The 12,298-nt window shown below is 38.3% G+C and overlaps 1 protein-coding gene across 1 annotated transcript in view; it reads right to left on the bottom strand.

Annotated features, from left to right (window-relative positions):
* Positions 1–337: 337 nt before the first annotated feature.
* Slc17a6 (solute carrier family 17 member 6) overlaps positions 338–12,298 on the bottom strand; it is a 52,742-nt gene continuing 40,781 nt past the window's right edge. The window contains exons 9-13 of the mRNA XM_029479569.1: positions 9,877–10,026; positions 5,266–5,398; positions 3,920–4,030; positions 3,404–3,531; positions 338–2,425 (exon numbers count right to left, since the gene is read on the bottom strand). Coding sequence (XP_029335429.1) covers positions 2,090–2,425; positions 3,404–3,531; positions 3,920–4,030; positions 5,266–5,398; positions 9,877–10,026 — 858 coding nt within the window. The 3' untranslated portion in view covers positions 338–2,089. The remainder of the gene's footprint in view (positions 2,426–3,403; positions 3,532–3,919; positions 4,031–5,265; positions 5,399–9,876; positions 10,027–12,298) is intronic.

The following is a 12,298-nucleotide window of genomic DNA, read 5'->3' as shown; positions in this document are numbered from 1 at the left end:
AGTACCTAGTCCAGGCTCTGTGGCCAATGAAAGTACTTTGGCAGTGTTGAACTGACAAGTTGAAATTTATTTCCAAACTTTGCTTTAAATTTCGCAGCAGCTTTGATGACACAGCTATTGAAAGATAGAGTTTGACCCATAGTCTCACTTCTGAGCTTAAACTCTCCCTACAGAATCAGGTCTCCCATCTAAAGAAGAGTATTAAATCCCAAGGCACTAACTAGCAAGTCTGTTCCTGCTGAGCCTATATTTGGCACCACCGGAACACCCGTAAGCTACCTAATGTTAAAGCGACAAGCCAAACCACACCGAAAGTAATGTACTGATTTTACAAAAGGGTAAATAGAACATTTTATTAACACTTGTTTTGCAGCAACAAAATGACAGTTCACATCTCTTTACTCAGCACAGCAAAGGTTATGGTCACATGATAGTACTTTGAGACACAAAGCAGAGAGGGACTTCAGTTCCTTAAGGTCAGGAGTGGTTTGCATTTAGAAACAAACTTCACGTTGTATATTTGCAGTAGCAGGGCCTCCAGTCAAGAGCACAGGACACCAGACAGATCAAATACCCAAAACAGACAGGTAAACACACCAGGTGACATTTTGCATTTAATTGGGATGTGCATTCTTATCAGCGCAAAACATTAGAAAGAGCTCTGAGGTTAACTTTTTTAAAAGAAAGAAATCACTGCTACCACAAGCAACATGGGGATAATTTACAAACAGGAGGTGTTATGCTTTGCACTTATTGCTTGGTACACAAATGTTGCAGTTCCAGTTGAATTATATTAAGAAATGACGAGCAAAATGCTTTTTTTTTCCATCTAAAATTCTATGACTCTATGAAAGTAGAAATTGCAATCCCCAAACCCAACATTAGGTGTATGCTTGTTTTTGGTTCTGTGTGAAAAGTATTTGTTATGTTTGTGTGAGTGGATATGTATAAGATATACAGGGATGTAGATATAATTTTAATATATTTTGTACTATATACTCAAGACAAATATCTCTTATGTGGGACATTAGGCAATAAAATTGTCTACATATAGAATCTCTATTGTTTATCTCTTCATATTATATATAGCTTTGTGGCATGAGTTTCATATAGTCTCTAGTTAACAAGGAAGATTATCTAAATTTTCTATTTATTTTGTTAATATTGCATTTTAAGGGCTATATCATCATAGTAAATTTTTATTAGATTCTTTATGATTATACATATATTAATCATTTTTCCTAATGTAAGTTACAACCAGTACAAAGTTGTAATAAAAAATACATTGAAGTCTATTTCTTCTTATTTTTTTTGCAAAAAAAAATTATGTGATATGTTACATGAAAGTTGGATTTTATTGAAATGTGAAGGGTTTGATACTGTCAGGTAGTGAATGGGGGAGCATGGAGCATACCCCTCCCTTTACAAGCTCTCATTCATAAAAATAAGTGTTTGTGCCCAAGCATTTCACAAAACACTGCAAGATAAGCTTTTGGAAGATCACAAAATATCACACACTGTGCACTCCTAGTAAGAGTTCAGTACAATTTGCTAGCTACACAATATAGTTCTTCATTGAAAGATATAGCCACTCCATGATAGACACATAATGATTATAGTCAATACCCGATCTAGCCATCTTTCCTGTTCCACTATGTCTCTAGACAGGATTTCCCTGGGATAGTTTGCAGTCCAGTGTAATAAATGAATAAGTGCAGTTTGCATAATCCAGTAGCTTTGGCTTCCTAACTTCTGTAGGATGGCATGTGCCAACTGTTGTAGTTGTGCTCTCTAACATGGTGATGGGTCCAACGAATACCTACTTATTTCTACAGGAAACCTTTAAATCACAAACGAAAGGACAAATGGCCTTAATGGAGACGGCATAACGTGACAACTGCCACAGATTGCACTTGATGGGAATCTTATGGTCTGTTTTGAATTCAGATTTTTTTTGTTTTTGTTTTTGAACAGCAAGACTTGCTTGGTTGATATGTTTACATGTTCACACCACATTTTTAAAATTATTTTGTGCAATCACAATTAATTGATTCACAAACACTACAAATGAATCCAGCAACTAGCGTCGTTATGAATAATCATCTCGGTCCTTATAGGTGTACGCGTCTTGCGCACCTTCTTGCACAAATTCTTCCTTTTTCTCCCAGCCATTAGGCCAGCCTCCATTCTCCTGCGAGGTAGCACCGTAAGATTTGGTGGTACCGTAATTTATGTAATTCTGAGTGATGTCCCCCGTTTCTTCATCCAGTTCATCTTCGTGAATGAAGCCACATTTTTCTTCGCTTGTTTCCTCAGGGTCTGCCCAAGGTTGTTTCTCTCCTGAGGCAAATAGTGCATAAAATATGACTCCACCATAGTGGACAAGTGCAGCAATGAGGAAGACATACTGCCATTCTTCACGGGACTGTGGTGAGAAAAGCAAAGGTGTGAGAGCAAATCCCCAAACCAAAAAGCCACCCTGCGAGCGATCGAGTAAGGGAGCAGGCGAGCACTCTGCTAGCAAGCTTTCCACGAAGTGCTATCTTTGGGATTAGCCATGTCATGTGAACAGCTTCAAAATAAAACTACTTGCTTTATTATTTTCTATTTTTAAGATAAAGGTTTGAAAGTAACATTTCAAATACACCTATAGTCTGCAGAGTTTAAGAATTTCCCCTTTTATGTTTATTAATTATTCTCTAGACTTGCCTCTCTCTCTCTCTCTCTCTCTCTCTCTCTCTCTCTCTCTCTCTCTCTCTCTCTCTCTGTCTCTCTTTTTCTTGCCTTTTTTTTTTGATTGCATGTGGTAGCTATGTAACTGAGCTGCTGGTCTTGAACTGAGATTTCTCCTGATTCTTTCTCCCCAGGGCCCGAGTGATAGGCATGTACCAATCATCTCAGCCAGCTCATTGTTGGTTTGCCTTTCTCATTCATATTCTTCATTTCCATTCTGTCCTCAAGACAATAATAGCCTTCCTCATAAAACTACATTGGAATCTGAATTGAGGTCGACAAATAAAGCCGGGGAAAGCTGCTTATCTATGTTATAACATAGGGGAGAGCTTTGCAGAGTTTGGGGTGATAAGCTTGTCATAACAGGGATATCATAAGATACCTTATATTTTGTATAAGGCCCTAGATTGGCGTATTAACATGTCTAAATAAATAAATAAATAAATAAATAGTAGATATTGGAAGAGCTTGAGAAACAGCTTGTTTAATGATTGGGGAGGTGGATCATACTGGAGCTACTATAGAGATCTGTCCCTCTGAACTTCATTTGTCCTTCCTACTTAAAAGTGTGTGTGTGTGTGGGGGGGGGACACTACCAAAAAGAGAACAGGAAAGCTACATCCCAGCTATAAGAGAGAATCTTTGGCTATGGGAAGGCTCTCGCTCCTACCTTGTTCTTCGTCATTGCACCAACAATGATAGGGCAGACCATCCCCGACAGCGTGCCAACGCCATTTGAAATGCCCATTAAGATACTGGCATATCTTGGAGCAATATCCAAGTGATTAACATTGAAACCTGAAATATACACAGAAGCTTTGTCTCAAGGCAACATAAACTTGTAAGAAGCAAGTCCCTGGTACAGAACATCAGATCACATCATCCCAGAAGACACTGAGTACATTCTATATGCTAAACAGTCAACTTTTCACAATGGAGATTCCAGGACACCGTGGGCAGGAAAGGGTGTGCATTGTCTTTTCCTACACTTAACATGACTCACTGCAAACATTCTCTTAACAAATGGATCGGGTATAACAAAGAAAGAAAAGGTCAGCGGGGAGAAAGGTGAACAGTAATAAAGCTAAGAGATGTTTCTAAATGCTCTAAGTGTTGCCCAGCACATAGATAATTACTAGTAAAGACCAAGATGTAGTATAGGAAGACAAAAAAGCAAGGGTCTTACCAGAGATAGCAAATCCACTGAATCCTACTGCAAGCACCAAGAAGGAGATGGCCACCCCTCTAGTATGAGAGTAGCCAACAACCAGAAGCAGTGTGGCTTCCATGCCAAAACCTTTGAAGGCAAAAACATAGGAGAGTATTGCAGAGATTTCTGTAACCTTTTATAAGAATTCTTTTATTAGTTCTTTGAGATTTTCTTACAGTGTGCTTTGATCATATTCATTTCCTCCCCCAACCTTTCCAAAACCATTCCCAGTTTCTTACCCACCCACTTGTGTGTGTGTGTGTGTGTGTGTGTGTGGTTCACCTATCAAGTCAAATTTGTAGTGCCCATATATTATTGGGCATGTGGCCTTCCACTGGAGCATGGTCAACTTATTAAGAGTTATACTCTTTAATAAAACTGATTCTCCCTCTCCCGGTGGCTATCAATGGCACTATTTCCTTAGCTGTGGTGGGACCTGATGCCTGCCTTCTTGCAGTGCAATAGGCCATAAATGTAATGTGATTAACAACCATTATTGGGCCAAGAACCATCTACTATTAACTCTGCTAAATCAACATACTATTAAACCAACTCCTAATGACTTGTCACGAAACCCACTTATTAAGTTATCTCTGTAAGCGGAGATGCTTCTGCTAACAGTAAATGTTGATCAACAGAGAGACTCAAAATGGGTCAAGGTGAAGGAAATAAGAGACTGCGAATCTCAGCACTAAACAAAACATATATACCATATACACATGCGCGTGCGCGCGCGCACACACACACAGACACACACACACCTCTTCAAATGCTCAGGGATCATTGTGGAAGAGGTCACAGAAAGATTATAAGACACGGAGGCAGTGGGTAAGTGCAAGGAAAGAGTTTCTTCTAGACAGAGAAGGGCAGCTACACATATGAACCCAGTCACTGTGTCAATATGCAGAAAACCTGTACAAGCCTAAGTCAGACTAAACTCCAGAATAAAATTACTAGTGAAACAAAAATACTAGCATTTCTTACTCATACCAATTTGGACAGTCTACCTCAGAGAGACACAGCGTTAATAATTTATGCCACAGATTATTGCAGACTCTATTATATACTTTCAAATCCAAATTGATCTAAAGTTTTAGTCGTTGGAGGTTTAGTGACAATATATGCAAATGACATTGTTGAACAGTGCCTTATAAAGAGTTTTGGAAAACTTGGCCATGGGAAAATGGTCCGAAATGAACTATGAAGATCCATACCTAGCTGGCATGAAGTAGCCTGGCACACATATCGAAAATCATATTTGTATATGTGGATCAGAGGTCCCCAAAACAGCAGCATATGCTTACTAGTTCACACGCACTTACCCCCACAATTCATGATCTTCCTCACTGTCGTTGTTGAGAGAATTTGCTTGCTCCTTAGGAAATCTGCAATTTGCCCCCCGATAGGCACAATGATTGTCATGACAAGGTGAGGAACCGCAGACAACATGCCAACCTGACAAAAGCCAGAGAGAAGAAACGTAGTGGAGAATAAAGGGTGTGGGCAATTGAATGACCCTCCCTTTCTGTTAGCTGTCTTCATCCACTCCTATGGTAAAACGCTGTCTCCAGGTGAATACCATCTCTCCTAGAACAAGCAGTGATGTCGACAGAACAAACCATGAAAGCTAAGTAAATTTACTTTGATCTTTTTTTTTTTTTTGTATTCTCACAGAGGAAAATTTTTGTATTGCTACATTATGATCTAGTGCGCTCTAAGTTTATGAACCAATCCTCCTGAACCTTGTCAGTGAGTGAGTCACACTGGTTTTTCCAGTTCATATTTTTAAGTGTGTTTGCAGAAATGCATCATTAGGGAGAAGAAGAAGGTGATGTGTGAATGAGGGGGAGTGGAGATCTTTGAGGAAAAGATGCCTTTGCCCTTCAAAAGGGTACATTTAAATTTCTATTTTCTTGAGAAGGTGAAAGTCTACATATTTAAATTTAAGATAGCTCTTCTAAATTTTATAGCATAGGTTTCATTTATGTTAAGTGAATTGCTCACAAATTCTTCAGTTTGAGTCATTTGCCACCAAATATAGTTATGTTGCCATACCATGGTATGCAGCCTCTAAAGAGATTTCATAGAAATTAGAATCATCTCAAATCTAGCATGCCTTCAATATAATTTTTAACAATTAATTATTAACAATAGGGGCTCCCCTAGGTATTGGGGGAGAATATAAAAAACACATTTTAAATGGGCTATTACCACATGAATGGATTTTCTCACTTGAGTGTATTTTGAAGCCCACCTTTTGGCAAGGGAAAGACTGTGAGTGTGTGTGTGCTTGTGTGTGTGTGTGAGTATGTGTGTGTGTGTGTGTATGTGTGTGTGTGTGTGTGTGTGTGTGTGTGTGACTCTCTGCTGGATTATTGGATCTATGAGATGTACATTCTGGTTTTGTTTTACAATGGCACACAGAGTGTGAGTAACATTCACAAATGGGGGGTGGGTGATGACTAATTGGGAGAAGTGTCCTAAAACAGATCAAAGGTTTCAACTGATGAGTTCATTCTTCTAGCTGGGGTGGAAGTTTCTGGGATTCTATTATTGAATGAGGAAGTTGAGATTGAAAAGGACAAGTTTTAAACAGTTCAGTCAACACTTAAAGACTGAGCTCGTAGCATGTGTGCTTAAAAACTATGCCACCCCCTAAGAAAGAAAAGGAGATTTAACTCAAGAAAACTACAGATAGAGTATGAAGAGCAATGTCTTTTTCATGAGCAATAAATTGGCATCAGGCCTAATTAAAGGGATGCAAATGAATATTGAAAGAAGTGACACTGTATAATGTGTATTGTTGAATGGCAGAATATAAACAATATTATTATACTATGTAATATTACTTCAGTTTTGCTAACTTCCTCTGTTTATAATATATTCATATATAGTTTCATTAAAATCTGAATAAATTTGTGTTTTTTAGAAACCTTTCCACAAAAAAAGAAAAGGAGATTTACATAGGATACTGTGTGTGAATGTGCTTGTTTGCTTATAAGTGGATATTTAGTAACTATGACATAAGTAAATATATAAGGCAAACTGGATACATTCCAAGTATTATTTGTTTGAGAATAACATCTTGATCATAGTAGATATCCATCAAAATTCAATGTGAATCTGGAAGATGCTGAGGAGAACACATCCTGAAACACACATAAAGTTTTTCCCAGACTCTCATGCCATCCTTTCATTTTACATCCTTTCTCCTTGCTTGGGAGTGACATTTCCTGTGCCCACTTAAAGTGTTTTCTATCTGAAAAAAGTCTTACCCTGGGCAGCCCCAGCTACCTACTATTCATTTGAATGAATCTCTTTATCACTTTGTGTCAGCAAAGAGCAAAGATGAAAAGTTCTTTATTACTCTTTCATCAGGATCAGGAACAACAATGCTAACAGGTACATTTTGGTCCCTGCTTCAGCACTTGGAAGTATGGAATCTTCTATCTTCTTAGGCAAAATTTCCTGAAATTGTCCTTGTGTAGGTCTTTTGAGCTCCGGTAACTTATTATGAATAATTAGTGCACACATTATCTGACTAACCCATCCCTCTAGGATCATTTTTACTTGGCTCATTGTTTTTAAAGTTTTTGGAGGATGAGCTGGCTATTAAGAATCTATAACCCATTCTTCTTAGTAATCCCAGGTTCAATGACACTAGTTATCCCTCTTGTATGTCACAGTTGAATGGCAACTCTATCTAAACCACGTTTTGAAACTGTCAGGGGGCAGAGCATGAAGCATAGTCTCTCTAGCTAAGGAGCTAAAAGGAAACAAATGTCTCCTCTCATTTTAAACCCTATATTCTGAGGTTTAAAAGTGCTCATTAAATTCCTAGAATTGAATTTGCCCTGATTTGCCATTCTCAAAGGAGCTGAAAGTCTTTACATACTAGCATAGGGAAACACACACACACACACACACACACACACACACAAAGAGAGAGAGAGAGAGAGAGAGAGAGAGAGAGAGAGAGAGAGAGAGAGAGAGAGAGAACTAATATAGTTCACTTCTGAGTATGCATACATTAAGTCCTATATATAACTCTGTGTGTGTGTGTGTGTGTGTGTGTGTGTGTGTTCATGTGCTACATAAGCACACTTGGCATAAAGATTAAGGTGTTTCCTTGTGGTTCTATCTATACAATATCTAGCTTAATGAAGTTTTAGAAAGCCACCTTCAATGTAAAAATTTTATTTGTATAATATCTGATTCACTTCTAAATGATAGTATTACAGTTCTCACCTATTAATTAGAAATCTAAGAGGGATAATTATTCAAAAATCAACCCTAAGTTGTAGGCCAATACTTCATTATAAAGCTTAGGTTCAAAGCCACATGACTTAGACACACCTGAATTTTTTACCATGCCCTCCTCCAAATTTTTTACAGGTAAGTTGGAGAATTTGAAACAATTTGGATCAGCATAATAAAAATCTTCAGTCCACATTGCATGTAGAATATATCCACAATTTTCACTTTAAAATAGCAATTGAATTAATCCACCCATGTGTAAGGTCGTACAGTTTTTGCAAACTACCCCAGATTTTATTTAACATTTTCAGTTAATTGGAGACACGAGCCCTGGAAGATCACTTCATTATCATCCGTTGGCACCTCTCCCTACGCCAACAAGTCCTGGCTTTATTAATAGCCTTTGTGTGTCACATTTGTCCTAGATTATGAAAATGGACTCGCACCTCCAACCGTCTTTGTTGAGAGGTGTGATACTCTCAGAGGTCTCCAGGCTGCCCTGTAATGTTTGATCAGCTCCAGGGAGAAGAGGCTGATCTACAGCAGCCATTCTGCTCAGGGAGAGAGGAACTGTTTCCTTAGAAACAGCCGCTTCAAAAGAGCTCTTAGGCCAGCAACTGCCAGGCTCAGGCTTTCTCTAGCCTAGCTCTCCGATAGCCTTTCAAGTAGAGACACAATATGAAAAGCCCAAGCCCAGCTGGACTTATGTAACAACACAAGGAGAGCTGGCAAGACTATTGCCAGCAAAGATAAATGGATTTGAGACTCAGCAGAGAGCTCAGAGCTGCTAAGTGTGTGAGGAGATATACAGGTCACCTGATGTATGACACTAATGGGAATTGAAGCAGAAATGGAGTATCTATGTCCTGAGCTTAGTTAGTATAGTTAGGATAGCATTAGGTGATTTCAATAATTACCCTCAGTTCTGTTTTACCATCAGCTAAACAGAAATGACAATAACTATCCATCTGGTCTACCAGATGATATTATTCATGAATATGAAAAAAAAGAAACTTCCAGCATTCCAAACCCTAATACAAAAGGAGTAATTAAAGTCAAGTTCTCCTTATAGAAAATCTGGAAATGTTTTTATTTTTGTGTCTATTTAACATATGCCTCTCACACCTTGTGCGTGTGAATTGGTAACACAAGAGTTCTGTCTGCTACTACAAAGCTGCAAGCATTTCGGGGAGAGAAGTTATGTTTTATCATTGAATAACACAAAGTGTCCTATAATAGACTCAGTGAATGCTTGTTAGAGTAAATTTGATGAACAAAGTACAAGGCCATTTTCAGACTTTGGATTTGCTGGGTGTATCTTTCAATTGGACCTATCTCTGAGAACATGTAAGGAGAGGAGGTTGGTAGTAACCTAAACACAGTTCCCTTAGGATGGGTCACCTTTCTTGTTAGCAGATTGCTTGCCTCAGACTAATGGCTGTTACATTGGTTTGTGGGGGAAAATGCTGCATTGATGTTCAGACCCTTCGAAATGGAAGCTACATGAAGGCAGAGACTTCTAGTTGTAACAAAATAGAGTAGGATGTGGACACACACACACACACTTCCTGGTAGTAAATTATGAAGTTTAGAAGACAAACTTTTGGCTAAAGAAAGGATTATTCACTTAAGTACAAATATGATCTAATATTGTAATAAGGTGAATTTGTACATACCTTGCTGATTTCAAATCCAAAAACCTCCTCAAAATAGGCTGGCTGACTGATGAGCAGTAAATAGAAAGTCCAGCTCCTGCAGAAGTTTGCAACAATAATTGCGTAGACGGGCATGGACGTGAAAAACTTCCTCCATGGGGTCTTAAATTTCTGAAAGCCCCAAAAAAGAGTTACTCTGTTTCAGCATTTTCTGACTTAAATTGCTGCTGTCTATTTTCATGCTCATAGAATGGAATACTAGCATAAAATAATTAATTCGTAGCTGCAGCATCCCAGTTAACCTTAGGTGTGTGAATAATCATTAAGAGAAGAAACAAAATAGCAATCTATCCCTCTGATTTAGTCTAGTTTTTTTTTTAAAATATGAAAATTCATGTACTTAGAAAATAAATTCCAAAACCATGTGTTCTAAGTTCTGAGAGCTTAAAAAACAGCTTCCCCCAACCATCAGCAAAATACTGCCAAATGAGTGGCTCTGTGATATCTAAAGTGTTGAAAGTTCAATGTACTTGGAAAAGAAAAAGAAAATAAGAACAGGTTATTGCCCACCTCTCTGAAGTCAGCTAAGCCATCATCTCTCCCTGAATTCCCTTGACAGTTAGTGAAGATCAGTATATTTTATGACACTGAGGTACAAGTTCCTGGAGTAGTCCCATGGTGCTGAGTACAGCCTAGGACATCATTACCAGTTATTTCCATTTGAGTATTTTCAAAACAAACCTAAAATGTACCTAGAGAAAATTGCTGTGATAACACCTTTACAATTTAAACCTCCTACACTTTGATATTTTAGACCTCAAACTATTTCTCATAGTTACAAATACTTTCTTGATCATCTGATCTTGAAGACCGAGATACACCTGCTAAAGAGATAATCTTCTAAAATAACATCAATCAGTGTTTTAAGGTGTCCCTGACATGATAAAATGATCCAAACAAGAGGCAAAACTTCTACCCAGAGACTTAGTAAATCTTCCTGAGTGTTGAGTCCCATGATTGTTGCTATGAAACTTTCTGTGCTCAGAGTCACAAAATCACTTCAAATGTAGAACGGTAAGAAATCACGTGGTGGTGATCAGAAATATATGTAATACCAAAAAAGAGAAAAGAAAAACCCCATACCAATAACATAATAATCGCTGTAGTTTTTGGTAAATACTTGTATTGTGAGAGCATAATAGGTAAGCTCCAAGGGATAGGAATTTTGTTCTTAATCCTACATGTCACAAATGATGAAAATATTTCACAGGTAAATAAAAATACCCAAAGACAGGAGTGCATGCAGTAGGATACTGCTGTATGTGGAAGAGACATAACTGAATCATTAAAAGTAAACAACTTTTTTCCTGCTGGGAGAATATTGCTTTGCTCATGTCAGAGTTATCTTTCCTGAGAACTGCATTCTTCATGTGGTAGAGCACTTCCCCCACAGGAAGAGAAAACTGTCACTGATTATAACATGTATTGATTTTATCTTGTATGCATGCATAGTTTTGCTTCAGTGTATGTATGTGCACCATATGTGTGCCTGCTGCCCACAGATTGCTGAAGAGGGCATCAGATCAGATCAGATGGAGTTACAGGTAGTTGTGAGCTGCCATGTGGGTGTTGGGAATTGAGCCTCAGTTCTCTGGAAGAACAGTGAATATTCTTTTTTTTAACTACTGAGCCATCTCTCCTGCCCTTAACTCTCTTATTTTATGCCTTAAAAGCCTCCAGGAATTACAAGCAGATGTTAGACATTCTGACAGTGTTCTGTTATTTGACTGTTTAAGGAAATGTGATTATGACAGCAGCTTGTCCATATATGTATGATCTTTGCATTCTTTCCTTGGTCAAACAACAACAACAACAACAAAATTTCCTTGGAGAACAACATAAAAGATCTAAGTCATACAGGAGACTGTAATCTGCAATCTCTCACTGGATCCACTCAGAACAAGTGACAAAAAAAAAAAAAGATGACGACGTGGTACCTCCCACAGGTATTAGAAGGTAGTCTGGGTAGTAGAAATTTGAATGTGGCCATGAATTGGGCAGTGTCTGAGAGTCACTGCTGATTTCATCAGATCTGATAGATTTTTACTGAAGAGACTATGACACATTCATGGGTCAACAGTTTGAAACTGTCCAGAAAAACAAAAGGAAAGTAAACAAGACAAGATGTCAACTCTGGTTGCACCTGTGTAGGACCTTTCTGGACCTGGAGGAACATAGTCCCCCATCTGTGGCCTCTACTGCATGACTTTCTAGGAGGCTACAATTCAAGCTCAGGCCTTGAACATTCTCAGGATACTTGTCTCAAACTCTGAAAGAAATGGACCTCATCCCATAATCAGCTTCTAAACGCTGACACCATTGCATACACTAGCAAGATTTTGCTGAAAGGACCCAAATATAGCTGTCTCTTGTGAGACGATGC

Source organism: Mus caroli, chromosome 7, assembly GCF_900094665.2.
Source record: "Mus caroli chromosome 7, CAROLI_EIJ_v1.1, whole genome shotgun sequence".
In the NCBI taxonomy this organism is placed as follows: Eukaryota; Metazoa; Chordata; class Mammalia; order Rodentia; family Muridae; genus Mus; species Mus caroli.
This window is presented reverse-complemented; position numbering and strand designations above follow the sequence as displayed.